General features: G+C 44.9%; 1 protein-coding gene across 2 annotated transcripts in view; it reads left to right on the top strand.

Moving 5' to 3' along the window:
- Positions 1-15,443, top strand: part of LOC120932841 (aldo-keto reductase family 1 member C1-like) — a 41,914-nt gene extending 26,471 nt beyond the window's left edge. For both annotated transcript variants that reach the window (XM_040345620.1, XM_040345619.1), the window contains 5 exons: positions 234-356; positions 1,173-1,282; positions 6,030-6,195; positions 7,770-7,852; positions 15,190-15,443. In XM_040345620.1, the coding sequence (XP_040201554.1) occupies positions 234-356; positions 1,173-1,282; positions 6,030-6,195; positions 7,770-7,852; positions 15,190-15,232 (525 nt within the window). In that variant the 3' untranslated portion in view covers positions 15,233-15,443. The remainder of the gene's footprint in view (positions 1-233; positions 357-1,172; positions 1,283-6,029; positions 6,196-7,769; positions 7,853-15,189) is intronic.
- Positions 15,444-16,185: the final 742 nt, after the last annotated feature.

Raw genomic sequence — 16,185 nt, 5'->3', positions numbered from 1 at the left:
TGAAAAGCACTCAGGAAGCGCCGCATCATGGGCAATTTTAAGACCTTCTTGGGTTAAAAGTGTCCCGCTACCGCCCAAAAAGTGTCGCCAAAGCGTCGCTATAACAGCAGTAAAGCGCTGCTAAAATGAGTGGCGGTTTACCGATAACGCCGGCACTGCCCCAGTGTGAAAGTACCCTAAAAGTGGACATTCCCATTGTTAATTTTTCACCACTATGCTTCTGCCACTCACAGGCCATGGAAAGATGTAAGGATGCTGGGCTGGTGAAATCTATTGGAGTCTCCAACTTTAACCGTCGGCAGATAGAGAAAATTCTTAACAAGCATGGACTGAAGTATAAGCCTGTGTGCAACCAGGTAATTAGAAATTATTAATAGTTTTTAATAAATGTCACAATGTGTACTATATAGTAGGTTTGTAATAATAATGCAGTACATATACTATATATACTGTACATACACGCTTTAACATTTTAGGATGTATGAGTGAAAAGCTTTTTGGTACCTGCGTTGTAGCGCGCAACTCAAGCCTTAGCACAAAATTGTTAGTGAAGTTTCCAAGTACATTGCTCCAGTTTATACCACTTGCTGGCTTTTCTGTGAAGGATTTTAGAGGTCAGATGTTGGCCTTTGAGCTTCAAGTTCCACTCATCTGTCACATTTCTCAGGCCTTGTACACACAATCAGTCCAAACTGATGAAAATGGACTGAAGGCTGAAGTCTGATGGACTGATGGTCTGATGTGCCTACACACCATCAGTTCAAAATCCGATCGAGTCCAACGCGGTGACGTAAAACACAACGACGTGCTAAAAAACAAGTTCAATGCTTCCAAGCATGGGTCGACTTGATTCTGAGCATGCGCGGGTTTTGAACCGATGCTTTTGCATACTAACCATCGGTTTTGACCGATCGATCATCAGTCCATCAGTCCGATTTTAAAGCAAGTTTTAAAACTTTGGTCTGAAGGACAAAAGTCTGATGGGCCATACACACGGTAGGTTTGGACTGATGAAACTGGACTTCAGTCCGTTTTCATCAGTTTGGACTGATCGTGTGTACAGGGCCTTACTCTTTCATGCAGCAAAACTAAATGAGGATATTACAACAGAAACACCTTGTGAAAATGAAAGTACAATTGGACCTAAAGCATTGACTTTCCATGTTTTGCAGGTTGAATGTCAACCATATCTGAATCAAAGCAAACTGCTAGAGTTCTGCAAAACAAAAGACATCCTGCTGACTGCGTACAGTGTCCTGGGCTCACACAGACACAGGGACTGGTATGACCTAGAGTTGGGGCTGCTTCAGCTGTTCACCTTGTTTTATTATTTGACTCTTTTAGAAAGCTTTTCTGCTGCACTCTACAGAAAGCACTTATAACCTCTTTTCTTGTCCTCCAAAGAGCTTACACTCCTTGCCACAGCTAGTCATACACAAACATTCACAGGCAGAGTGGTCAGCCAGGGGGAAAATGTTGTTAGGTGACAAGAGGAAGGTCTTATTGCAAATACACACTTTCACAGTTGGCCTGCCACACTGTATGTATCAGGGGCTGCTGTCAATGCTCCTGATACAAGATGGGTTTGTGTCACAATGAGAGAGGAGTTCCAATGATAGCATCTGTAGAGCCATCTCCATGTAATCAGCAGGGCTGGGCTGTCATTTTGACAGCCTGGTGCTGCATCTCTCACAGACTCCCAAGCAAGGGTCAATGTAGGGGCAGAAGACGTTCCTGTTAAAATTATGCAAACCCACCATATTGCCCAAGGTGGGAGCTTCTCTAGCCTCCACATTGGCCAGCCTTTGCTTAGAAATCTCCAGGACATCTTCTGACATCCATGAGCTTTGAGCAACAGGGAACTAGTGTGAAGACTGAAAATTGTATACTTACCTTTCGGTAATTTTCCTTTCCTGACGCATCTTCATGGCAGGCAGCACACACTGGGTTGTGACTTCGCCCCCACAACCTGACGGAATTGGTTAGCTATACGGTTTAAAGAGACACCCCACTTCATTCTCTGTATCTATCAACTAATAAAAAAGGGCAGGATGCTGCCATGAAGATGCGCCTGAAAAGGAAAATTACGGAAAAGTGAGTATACAATTTTCAGTTTTCTGACGCATCATGGCAGCACACACTGGGAAATAACTCGCCAGTCGAATGGGTGCAAAAAAAGTAGTATTTATTTAACATGTAGCTGAAGAATTGGCTCGTTAATTTAGCAAAATCCACCCTATAGTGGGGCATGAATGTATGTATGGATGACCAGGTAGCTGCTCTGCATATCGTCTCAGGCAAAACCCTGCAATACACTGCCCATGAAGTTGCCACTGCCCTAGTTGAGTGAGCTTTAATGTCCTCTGGTACCGGACATGTTGAATGGCATAAGCTTTTCTGATAGACTTGACTAGTCATGATGCAATAGTGCGTGGTAGTGCCTTCTGTCCTTTTCTGTTCCCATGAGGAATCACCAAGAGGTTCTCCAACTTTCTAAAGGAGGCTGTAGCCACCAGATAAGAGATAATAGCAGATTTTACATCCAAGGCATGTGGTTCACCTTGATCGTTAGAAAAAGTCGGGAGATTGATGTCCTGGTTGTAATGGAATGCCGTTGCCACTTTTGGAATAAAACAGTCTGAAGGTCTTAGCACCACTCTGTCAGTGTAAAGAAACATGTAGGGTTCAGATATCAGCAAATCTTGCATCCAGGGCCGGTGCAAGGATTTCTGCCTACACAAGCGAAGCTCCATTTTGGCGCCCCCCCCCCCCAACGGCCACCCACCTCCCTTGCAAAAATATTTCTTTCAATAATTACCCCCCTTCACATATCCCCCCACACAGTAATGCCCCCCCCCTTCACATATCCCCCCACACAGTAATGCCCCCCTTCACATATCCCCCCACACAGTATTGCCCCCCCTTCACATATCCCCCCACACAGTATTACCCCCCTTCACATATCCCCCCACACAGTAATGCCCCCCCCCTTCACACATCCCCCCACACAGTAATGCCCCCCTTCACATATCCCCCCACACAGTAATGCACCCCCCTTCACATATCCCCCCACACAGTAATGCCCCCCCCTTCACACATCCCCCCACACAGTAATGCCCCCCTTCACATATCCCCCACACAGTAATGTACCCCCCTTCACATATCCCCCCACACATTATTGCCCCCCATCACATACCCCCCCCACACAGTATTTCCCCATCACACATCCCCCCCCCCACACACACACAGCACTACCCCCCCCCCCCACACACACACACACACACACAGCACTGCCCCCCACACACAGCACTGTCCCCCCACACACAGCACTGTCCCCCCACACACAGCACTGCCCTCCACACACACACAGCACTGCCCCCCACACACACAGCACTGTCCCCCCACAGCGCTACCCCCCCCCCCACAGCGCTGCCCCCCCACACACACACAGCACTGCCCCCCCACACACACACAGCACTGTCCCCCACACACACACAGCACTGTCCCCCACACACACACAGCACTGTCCCCCCCACACACACACAGCACTGTCCCCCACACACACACAGCACTGTCCCCCCCACACACACACAGCACTGTCCCCCACACACACACAGCACTGTCCCCCACACACACACAGCACTGTCCCCCACACACACACAGCACTGTCCCCCACAGCGCTACCCCCCCACACACACACACACACAGCACTACCCCCCCCACACACACACAGCACTGCCCCCCACACACACAGCACTGTCCCCCCACCCCACACAGCACTGCCCTCACACACACAGCACTGTCCCCCCACAGCACTGCCCCCCACACACACACACAGCACTGCCCCCCCCCCCACACACAGCACAGCCCCCCCCCCACACACACAGCACTGTCCCCCCACCCCACACAGCACTGCCCTCACACACACAGCACTGTCCCCCCACAGCACTGCCCCCCCACACACACACACAGCACTGCCCCCTCCACACACAGCACAGCCCCCCACACACACACACAGCACTGCCCCCCCACAGCACTGCCCCCCCCCCACACAGCACTGCCCTCACACACACAGCACTGTCCCCCCACAGCACTGCCCCCCCACACACACACACACACAGCACTGCCCCCCCCCCACACACAGCACTGCCTCCCCCACACACACACAGCACTGCCCCCCACACCCCATCCATCACATTTCCATATATTTTCCTCCCTTCCCTCTCCACTCCTACCTTTCACAGAGCGGAGAGCAGGAGGCGGGACAATCGTGAACCGAGAGAAGCAACATGTGACGTTCTCCCTCTCTCTGAGTGCCCTGCAGTGCAATCTGGGAGTTGTAGTCACTGCAGAGCACAGGCACCAGAGGGCCAAGTGAAGTCTGTGTGCCTGTGCTCTGTTGGAGAACTACAACTCCCGCCATGCTCTGGGGCTGCCGTCGCCTTCTTTAGGGGAAAGGCTAGGAGGACGGCGCCGCAGCGGTGGAGCCTGCTATTGGACACAGGCAGCCTGAGCCGTGCCTACCACCACTATAGATCGCCGCCGCCGCGGACCGGACTCTGCGACTGTGTGCAGCGCGCCCGCCGCTTGCGAGTCTGCGGGAGTCCGGACAATAAAAAAAAAAATCATCTTTCCGCCCCATCCCAGGCTGCGGACCTGCCCGCCCCAAGCGGCCGCTTGGTCCGCCTGGTGGTTGCGCCGGCCCTGCTTGCATCTCTGAAACTCATTTAGCAGAGGTAATGGCGATGAGGAATGTTAGCTTTAGTGTTAAGTTCCACAATGAGATAGTATTGGTTGGATGAAAAGGAGAACTTAAAAGTGCGTTCAACACTACTGAGAGATCCCATGCTGGAAATGTTGGCCTTCTTGGAGGCCTGATTTTTAGGCATGCTTTCATGAACTGAACCACTAGAGGGTGTAATGCCCATCTGGAGCCTGTCTTTGCAGATAAGGCTGAAATTTGTACCTGAGGGTACTTGAGCTTAGACCTTTACCCATCATGTCCCTTTGATACAATTAAAACATCTCCTATTCCACTCTGTGTAAGCTGTCCTGTTAGTCATCATTACATAGTGGAGGGGAGGGGCAAAACACAACATTTATAAGGTAAAACTGTTCATTATTTTTTCGTGAGTTTAGAAAACAGAAATCTGCTTTTCTATTAGATCAGAGTAATCCTTCAAAATGTATATGCAGCCAAAATCGATGTTTCTATATGTTAGAACGTTTAACATGCTTTGACATGTTTTTACAGCTCTATGTGACTATGCTGGGGGGGATTTCTCTTCAGTTCCTGTCTCAATAACAATGTGTAGCCAGGACATAAAGTGAGAGGACACTTCCATAGGCACACATACAACAATAAAGTAGAAATGGAGTAGGGAAAGGCTTATGCCGCGTACACACCATCACTTTCTGCGATGGAAAAAAACGTCATTTTCAAAAACGTCAATTTAATTGACCGTGTGTGGGCAAAAACGTCGTTTTATGTCTTCTAAAAAACGACAGAAAAAAATTGAAGCATGCTTCAATTTTATGTGTCGTTTTTCAAAAGTGCACTTTTTACCTCACAGAAATTGACCGTGTGTAGCAAAAAACGTCGTTTTCTAAGACGTTTTTTCATCCACGCATGCCCAGAAGCTAGCTTCAATGGTAAAACGTGGTGGAACGTAACCTGACTTTGCAAGATCATTGTGAGAAAACGATGGTGTGTATGCAACTTCGTCTTTGAAAATTGAAGTTTCAAAAACGTCATTTTTTACTTCACAGAAAGTGTCGTTTTTTTTCATCACATAAAGTGATGGTGTGTACGGGGCATTACACTTTTTATTGCTGTTTGTGTCCCATTGGAGGTTTTTCCCTAGCTTTCTGTCTTGGTTACACAATATTACATATGGGGTTCAGACAGCAATATAACACCTAACAGGTTCTAACCTTTTCCCTTAAAAAAGGGATTCGAATGGAGTTACATTTTTAATGAACGATCTCCTCTGGGGCATTTTTCTCTTCTCTTATTTTTCTGCATTTAGGGTAGATCAGAACTATCCAGTACTACTGGAAGATCCAGTCTTAGCCGAAATTGGAAAGAAGTACAATAAGACACCGGCAAACATCGCTATTCGCTACCAGATTCAGCGTGGAGTGGTGCCCATCACCAAAAGTTATAACCCTGATAGGATTAAGGAAAACTTCAAGGTAAGTACTGCGCCCCTCTGTGTCTCCAATGTTATAGCGAAAGAACCACATATTTTCACATTGTAATATTGACTCTTCCTCTTCCAGAAAAAGTAACATATTCTACCGCTGCCAAAGAATGTTCTGCATCTGACACTTCCATTTTTGTGCTTGTTCCCTGCTGAGCACTGTGTTGCTTTCTGCCAGCCCTTACTATGAATGATATTGGAGTCAGCAAAAAGAACCAACGCTCACAAAGGGGAACTAGGCCTCTGACACCCCTGGAAGTGTCATATTCAGAAAATCCTTTAGGCATCTCGTCAATACAGCGAAAATTAGTGGGATACGTGAGTATTAATTGCAGTGGCAGGCACTCAATTTTTAGGCTCCATGGACACTAGCTTAAAAAAAAATCCTATTTTCTTACCCTTTTTTTTTGCATCCATAAGCTAATTGTGTTGTTCTATGTGCCCATGCACACTATTTTAGTCTAGAAGTGTTTTTTTAAGTTTCCACTTGGGAGCAGAAAAAAAAAACTTTTATTTGTTTTGCATTTTTGGGAGTGATTAGCTGGCAGAAAAAAAACACGTATGCCCTGTACACACGATCGGTTCATCTGATGAAAACGGTCCAATGGACCGTTTTCATCGGACGAACCGATCGTGTGTAGGCCCCATCGTTTTTTTTCCATCGGTGAAAAAAAATAGACCCTGTTTTAAAATTTTCTGATGGTTAAAATACCAATAAAAAAAAATTATCGTCTGTGGGAAAATCCATCGGTCAAAAATCCACCCATTCTCAGAATCAAGTCGACGCATGCTCGGAAGCATTGAACTTCATTTTTCTCTGCACGTCGTTGTGTTTTACGTCACTGCGTTGGACACGATCTGATTTTTAACTGATGGTGTGTAGGCAAGACTGATGAAAGTCAGCTTCATCGGATATCTGATGAAAAAATCCATCGGATGAACCGATCGTGTGTACGTGGCATTAGCGTCCTAACTGCTGCTAAAATGCTGCTAAAATCTGGCACAAAAAGCTGATGAGTGTTTTTCATCAAGCATTTTTCTGCCATTTTTTAGCTTATAGTGTGCATGGAGCTTTATTTTATTTAATTTTTTTTAAAGCAGTTCCCCACCCAGCTTCCACACTTTTTTGTTGGTCCCTTAATGTGATGGATATACTTACATAAGGTAAAGTAGAAAGTAGAAATTAGAAATGTTATATTCTGACATGCAGTTTTCATAAACTCCGTTTATGTGTGTATTGATTACTACGTTTAAATTGTACAGGCTTGCAATGGATTTAACTTACATTTTTTGCAAATGTAATCAAGTGAATCTGTCTGTAATTTACTCTTTCAGTAAAAGAAACCAGTTTGTTTGATTTCCCAACTGATTGTATTGTGGAAAGAAGGATACCCAAAAGTATGGGATATTTCATGGGGCTCTGGTCATGAACCATATGGCAGTTCCTACCTTCACTTAATTGCATTTTGCCTGATTATATCTAATGATTTGTCTTTAATGCACATTCATTCTATTTCATGTGAACTACAAAGAAGTATTTATGAAGGATCTTTTAACTATTTTCAGGTTTTTGACTTTGAGCTGACTCCCGAAGACATGAAAACTCTTGACGGGATGAACAGAAACCTTCGTTATGTGGATATTCCACTGTATGTTTCCGTATGGAATGTTTACATTTTTTATTTTTATTTTTTAGAGCTTGTCCACTATGTAGTGACTTTGTTTATAATCTGTATTTTATTTGAAAGACAAATACATGACAAAGAAAACGACAATACAACAGAACATGTTGCAAATTAACAGAAGTGCATGGTAGGCACTTCAGCGCCTCCTTAGACCTAATATGACAAATTGTTTGGCAGTCCATTCCCTCTAAAGGGTAAGAGGCAACTCGCCGGCATCAACGCCAGTGGAGGGGGGCCAAATCTGCCTCCATCAAACCTCCACCGGCGCCCCGCCCAGCACACAACACCTCATGACAAATGCTCGATGCCAGGAGGGGAAAAGGATGCCCACATTGCTATGTGGGCTCCCCTCGCATCTGCAAATAATTATAACCATAGGTCCAATGAGAGCAAACACTTAAACAGCTTCCTAAATCATGCAGCCACGAGGCTGCACAGAGATGAGAAGAAACTAGGAGAGAGAGAGAAAGGTAGGGGAGAGATTAGTGGGGGAATAGTGGTAGAAAAAGGGGGGGGGGAATCAGAGCGTATCTGTGAGTTAGGTAGAAGCCCTTAAGTCTGCACCGAGCCGAGCCACTCCTGTCTTGGGGCATTAGAGCGCCCCTCTTCACCCGGGATCTGAGGGCTGGTTCAGCTAGTTCCAATATTGCCAAGTCTAAGCTAGAGGATACACTCCCAGGGTCAGTCGCATGCGCCACCCAGGATGCCCATACCGTGTTAAAGCGGTCCAGAGTACCCTTACAGGTCGCTATCCAGTGTTCAGCCTCTCTAATATCATTTACCTTGGCCACCCATTCCTCCCTTGTCGGAATTTGAGAACGTTTCCAGTAGATGGGGATTAAACGTCTAGCTGCATTAAGAAGATGCAGTAACGCACTTTTCTTGTATCTACTGATTGGCATTTGAGGGACATTGGAGGAGGAAGTGCGCTGGAGTGAGGGGGATGTCCAAGTCTAACAGCTCTTTTATTTGGAGTTTAATGTCTTCCCAAAAGGGCTTGATCCGGGGGCAGTCCCACCATATGTGTATAAGTGTGCCTCTATGGCCGCATGCTTGCCAGCACTGGTCCGACACAGAGGGATAAATACGTGCTAAATGAGCCGGCACCCTATACCAGCGCAACACGATTTTATAATTAGTTTCTTGAGTTTTAGACTCCCCGGAACTGGAGTGAGTGAGCCGGTATAGGTGAGTCAGCTGAGTTTCGGAGAATTGAAGATTTAAGTCTCTCTCCTAGACCCGTATGTGTGCAGGCCTAGGATCCAGGGTGGTGGAGCCCAATGTACATTTCGGAGACCAGGTGTGGGAGCGGATCATCTTCCACAAAAAGGCATTCAAATGGTGGAAGGGAGGCAATATCTCTAATGTAGTGACTTTTTTAATGTTTTATTTAAAGTCTCTGGCATACACAGAGCAGCAAAACGCATTAGAAGAATACAAGCATGAAGTGACCGCAGAGAGGTCCAGAACAGAGGACACCTTACCAGTTATAGTTAACATGAAGTGCCTGGTTGGACATATCCAATTCAAATATAGAGTTACCACTTTGTGGCTACAGTCTTCTGGGAAGGCTTTCAACAAGATTTGAGTGTGTTTCCCCCAGACCTCTCCACTACTTCTGTACAATGTACACTCTTTATCTAAAATATCAACCTAAACACTTTTTTTTTTTTTTTTTTAGCAATATAATGTAGCAGTCACATTCTTCTTTCTGTAGTATGGTGGTTGGCAGAAAATAGTGGTGACACAAGGGACTGCACGTCTCAGAAGTATGTGCAGTTTGTCTGGCAACTGCATCATTACGTCACCCATGTAGTACTGAGTTAAAATGCCAGCTGCCCATGACAGGAAGCAGATGCTCAGATGATCAGTTTTGTGTAGTTTGAAGTCCCCTCAAAGCATTTAACAGAGGAGAGTACACAAAGGTGGCCTGTATGTAGACCATGGAGCTGTAATATACAGTTGGTGGCCTCGCTGCAGCAAAGATATGGGAAATAAAATCCAAACTGGAATTCTGCTTTAAGATGTGCTACACACGTGGCAAACAATTGCCCATGTGTTGTAGAGATTGAGGTTGTAGTTTTGGACTATGTATGAGTTAAATCGCTGTTATAGCTGTACCTTTCCCCATGGCCTAAATTGTTGGATTGCCAAATGCCCAAAACACTCACAGGTCTCAATGTTAAAATAAATAGACCTAATTTAAAACATTCATTTCCTGTTGGCCACAATTTGTAAAAGATACAATATGTAACTGGCATTTGAGGTATACTAAACCCACAATAAGCATTGTCCAAGTATAACCGCATAACCATTACTCCACATGACCAGTAACTGTAAACATACTAAGTGCAACATCCATTAATGATGATGTATATAGAGAAGTACAATTCAGAAATGGCCTCCAGGGAAAAGTTTGGCAGGAGATGTACGAGTCTGGAGCCTGAAAACAATGAATTCTATCTGAAAATGCAAACAAGTAACAAAGAGCTTTTTTTAGGGTTTTCAAAATTTAAGGAGAAATGATTAAGCAACACGTGGGCTTACTTAAAGCTGAACTCTGGGCATATAAACTTTTATTTAAATACTCTCGCAATAGCCACAAGGGATATAAATCCATTTTGTGTGCACCAAATGCATTTACAAATCCCGTTATTACTGTGCGTAGCAGTGACATCACCACTGTGCTGTATGTAGCCTGTGCAGAGAGCAGAGTTGTAGGAAACACCCATCCACTACAGGCTTGAAAGCAGGGTTCAGGTAAGGAAAGGGATGTAAAAAAGTGTACAATGTAATAAACTGTTAAATTTGATGCAAACAAATAAGTGGCATAAATAATAAACAAACAGGAGGACTGCTTGGATAAACAGACCTATAAACCTCCAATAAAGATTATATTTAAAACTCCTCCTTCGTGGGTCATACGATGAAAAAGTTAAGTGTAGATGTACACACACCAGATGTAGTAGATCTCCCTGCCTTATGACAGGAAGGATCATATAAGGCTCATTGGGTCTCCCTGACCTCCTTGGGTCTTTCAAGCAAATCCTCCGATATCCTCCTCATTTGAATAGGACATAACTTCAAACGGGATGACACCAGTGGTGTGGGTAAAAGAAAAGAGAGCGGAGGGCTGCACTGACCGGTCGGGGGGTTGGATTTGGGACTAGAAAGCCTATGGCATATGTGCCCCTGGAGTCAGTCCAGGGGTGCCGGACAATCACTGTGAGCGAGGGTCACATTGATTTAAGGCACCACGGTCACTGCACCAGAACACGCTTTTTTTTTTAGCACCTGCCTCCTGGGCTGGGCCTTTTGGCTGGGACCGGAGGAATTTTTTATTCCTGGCCGGAGGGCCTGGCCGTTGTATTGCACAATGGCCACTTTCACTCTCCTCTTCACTGTCCCTTTCCCCACTTTAATTAATATATACCTTTTGTGTGTCACGTTTTTGTATTTTTATGTTTTGTACACGTTTTACACGGTGTGATGAGTAGGGTGCTGGTCCTCGGGCCTGCCCTGAAAGTCTTGGGAGTGGGTGGACATGGCCTTCTGGCTTAGTTTGCCCTCTCTCATGGGGTCTCCCTTCGGGGGAGCCTCACTAAGTACTTGGGTGGGTCTGTTTCGGCAGACCCTCCAGAGAAAGGGGTCCGTTCGGCTGGACGGACCATAGTGTAAAGTACCCTGTTCCCTGTCAGGAGCCTAACGTGCCGGGGGATTCAGGGCAGGGCCCTCTGATTTTAGAGGGCTAGTGTAACCGCTGCACGTTTTTGTGTCACTCCTTTATGTTGTGCACCGGGTGAAGTTTTTTGAGTGAGTTTCACACGCCATGGGCTTTCGATAGAAGAAAAGAGAAAAGAGAGGACTCCAGAGTAAGTGTGCCTTCCACCAGGATGTGACGTAGGCGCTACGTCACGTCCTGGTGGAAAGCACGCTGACTCTGGAGTGGGTCTTCCGGTTTTCCACAGCCTGCGTTTTTTTGCATAGGAGGTTCCATAGACTGTTTTAATCTGTCATTTGCTGTAGCCATTTGAGACTTTTAATAAACTACCTGTATGGTTTCACACTCTGAGGAGTTTGCCCTCTCCTTTCTCTTACCCATACTGCTGGTGAGATCCCATTTGAAGTTACGTCCTATACGGATGAGGAGGATATCAGAGGATTCGCTTAAAAGACCCAAGGGGCTCGGGGAGACCCCATAAACCTTATATGATCCTTCTTGTCACAAGGCAGGAGGATCTACTATCTGGTTAGTGTAAATCCACACTTAACTTTTTATTGGATTATTCAAAGGAATGTTTTTGGGACTTTGTTTCTCTTACATATTTTTCGATACAAATTTATCACATTTACAGTGACTTGGAAAAGTATTCACCCCCTTTATTCTGAGCATTATAAACCTGTAATTTTGTTTTTGCCATATGCAGTATGTCTCATTGTGTAGCATTCCTTTGAATTCCTGCCCCATAGCCATAACAATGAGAGGAAATCCCTGGAAATTTAACAAATCCCTGGGTATCACCAGGGGCACTAGAACAAGTGTCCCCATTGGAAAAATTCCCCTCTATTCATGTTTTGATGTAAACGCAAAATGTGGGATTTCCTTTAATTTTCACTTTCAAAGTAAGTAAACAGGACAAATGGACTGAATATCCCTAATGGGGGGCACAGACTGCAATTAAAATACCACAGGAGTTCTAATCCCTCTCCACTATATCCAAAACTAAAAAAAAGGTTTTGCCTTTAAGATCTTATCAGCTGTAAACTAGATTTGAACCCATACAGTGGAATTAACTAATCTTCATGTGCCATTGTAATGTAATTTAACACCATCAGGAGCGGCACATGTACCTGTTTCAGGTCTATCAGCGACAGTTTTTTATTTTAGAGTGAAACAGAGATTTTTGAAAATAATAAAGAGATTTTATAAAAAAATATAAATAAAACACTGCCACAGATTCGCACCAGGTATGAGCTGTCGTATGGGATGTGAGCTGTCAGGAGACAGCTCAGCTTGAATGGAAAAGACTATAAGGCCCCATTCACACCTGAGCATTTTTTTGTGCATTTTCAGTTTTTCAGAAACACACTACAGTTCATTTAACATGTTTTTCTATAGATGTAGTTCACATCTGTGCATTTTATGAAAAGGACCAGGGACTCTTTTCTGGTTTTCGGTTCCATAGACTTCAATGGTTTAAAAGCGTGTTTTGAAAAATGCTAAATGCACCTGCATAAGTGTGAACCAGGCCTTAGACTGAAGATAAGGCTGTAGTTCAGCTTAACCACTTCAGCTCCAGCGACGTATCGATACATTGCTGGACTTTTGAGTGGGTATACCGGGATGATGCAGCTGCAAGCATCATCCCAGTATTGTTTTTTTAGAGCCCACAGTCAGCATTCTTGTAAAAGCAATCCTAGTGGCTAATTAGATGCTGGATTGCTTTTACAAGCAGGTTTCTGTGGCTTTATCGGGCTCTCCCATCCCATTTGAGACCTGAGTGACCAGACTACAGAAGCATTCCATCACACTGATCTTGGTGTGATCAAATGCTTTTAAAGTGATTGTAAAGTCTTGTTTAAAAAAACGAAATAAATAACAAACATGTTATACTTGACTCCTCTGTGTAGTTGGTTTTACACAGAACAGCATGGATCCTCCTCTTCTCGGGTTCCTCTTTGCTGCTTCTGGCCTCTTCCTCCTATCGAGTGCCCCACAGTCAGCAGCCTACTATGGGGGCACTGGAGCCGAGTCACAGCTCTGTGGGACCAGTCAGACATGGAGCCCCACCCCCTCTCTCCCCTGATTGGCTGGCTGACTTTGATTGACAATTAGGGAGCCAATGGCACTTCTGCTGTGTCTCAGCCAATCAGGAGGAGTGTCCCAGATGGCTTAGACATTTGTGGACTTCGCTGGAGAGGGATGGGGTTCAGGTAAGTAATTAGGGGAGTGCTGGGGTGGCTTCTACACACAAAAGATTTTTAATCTTAAAGTGATTGTAAAGTCTCTTTTTTTTTAAATAACAAACATGTTATACTTACCTCCTCTGTGCAGTTGGTCTTGCACAGAACAGACTGGATCCTCCTCTTCTTGGGTCCCTCTTTGCTGCTCCTGGCCCTTCCTCTTATCGAGTGCCCCCTCAGCCAGCAAATTTATATGGGGGCACCCAAGCAGCCGAATCAAAGCTCCGTGTATGTATTTAGACAGACTCGGCGCCCCGACCTGGCCACGACCCCTTTTCTCCCCTGATTGGCTGGCTGACTTTGATTGACAGCTGCGGGAGCCAACGGTGCTGCTGCTGTGTCAATTATGAGGAGTGTCCCGGATGGCTTAGACACTCGTGGACATCGCTGGAGAGAGAAGGGGCTCAGATAAGTAATTAGGGGGGGTACTGGGGAGGCTGCCTGCTACACACAGAAGGTTTTTTATCTTAATGCATAGAACTCCTATAAGGGCAGAGGAGACATCCGGTGTCTAATAGGCCCCAGATCCCTTCATAAATAGTACCTTTCACTGCCAATTGCTGTCACAGGGGACATTTATATTCCCGGTGATAACAATAAACGTGATAAAAAAAATTTAAGTGACAGTTTAAAAATAATTAAAACAATTCAAATACAATTAAATAATGATAAAATTAAAATTAAGGCACCCCCTGTTAGGGTGAGCGCATGTGACAGTCCCACACACGTGAAAAGAGCAATTGTCACACGTGAGGGATTAATTCAAGCACCGGACTTCCTGTGTAAATCTAAAGTGGTAATGTAAAAGCTTTGAAAGCTTTGCTTATGGATAGTAAACTTTTGCAGTTTGTTGCCTTTGCCTGGGTATTCTCAATTTTAAAGCGTGACATGTTTGGTATCTATTTACTCACCATAATATGATCTTTTATATCTTTCCAAACAAGTGGGCATTATATTGTGTTTTTGTGCAATAAAATAACAAAAAGTGTATATTTTTTCCAAAAAAATTGCATTTGATAAAACGCCGCACAAATACCGTGTGACATAAAAAATGCAACACCCACCATTGTATTCTCTAGAGCCTCTCCTTTAAAATTATACCTAATGTTTGGGAGTTCTAAGTAATTTTCTAGCAAAAAATGCAGATTTTTTCATGTAAAAAAAAAAGGTCCAGAAAAGGCCTGGTCTTAAAGTGAACCGCAAATATTACAATCCCATTGTTCAATCACATTTAAAAATACTAACAGCTATATAATATGAGGTCCTATGCGATTGGATTTCATTGATTGTCACACTCACTCAGGACTTACTCACAGTTCTTATATCTTTCTTTACAGATTTTCCGACCATCCGGAGTACCCTCTGCACGATGAGTATTAAAGAGAAATTTTGACACTCAATATCTATCACTCTGGGCAAGATCTGTAACAGAACAATTGTAATAAAATAAAATAAAGTGTGATAGGAAATACTACCATGTCTAATGTGATACTAGAATCTGTTCCTAAAAAGCCTTTGCTTGTCTATAAAACAAGTATGGACATGTTTTATACAAATGTTCACCCTGTAATAAAAAAATGATTTGTAGAAACTTGTTTGTATTTAAAGTCATGTCATGATAGACAGCTACAGTCATAGTTAAAGGCTGACTCTGGGCACAGTCTATTTCTTTATATCATTGTTGCGGGATAATTTCAATTGTAGTTCTCTCGCTTGGTTTTATAAAAAATTTCCAGCAAAATAAATAATACACAGGCAGCGTACAAAATAGTAGTGGTTAACAGTAGACGAGGACATACAATCTCCACCCTTAGCAAAGGATAACCAAAGCTGGATCATGAGAATACATTTTGGCCTGGATGCAGAGGCGTTGCTAGGGGGGTGCGGGGGGTGCGGTCCGCACCCGGGTGACACACACTAGAGGGGTGACACCATCCCGATTTAAAAAAAAAAAATTATTTATTTTTTAGCTGACGTGGGGGGGGGGGGCGGTTCCCCCCCCCCGCGACTGCAGCGATGAGCGCCGCAGAATCGGAGAGCTGAGCGCCGCGGTACAAGAGGAGGGGGGGTTGTGGGGTGACACCGCAGCACCATCCATCCCCTCCTCTCACAGCCACGTGCTGTTAGCGGTGCTCGGCAGTTGGCACACAGGCACAGCCCCCTCCTCTCTGTTTGTGTGTACAGAGGGGGAGGGGCGAGGGGACCTTCTGTCCATGTGCCGTGGCGCTGCCTGCGATGATCTGAGGTACTGAATGGGAAGGGGGGGTGTTTGCACTGAGAGGGGGGGTTGTACTAAGGGGGTGTTTGCACTGAGGGGGTTTTCACTAAGGGGG

The sequence above is a fragment of the Rana temporaria genome, chromosome 3, assembly GCF_905171775.1.
Source record: "Rana temporaria chromosome 3, aRanTem1.1, whole genome shotgun sequence".
NCBI classification, from domain to species: domain Eukaryota; kingdom Metazoa; phylum Chordata; class Amphibia; order Anura; family Ranidae; genus Rana; species Rana temporaria.
This window is presented reverse-complemented; position numbering and strand designations above follow the sequence as displayed.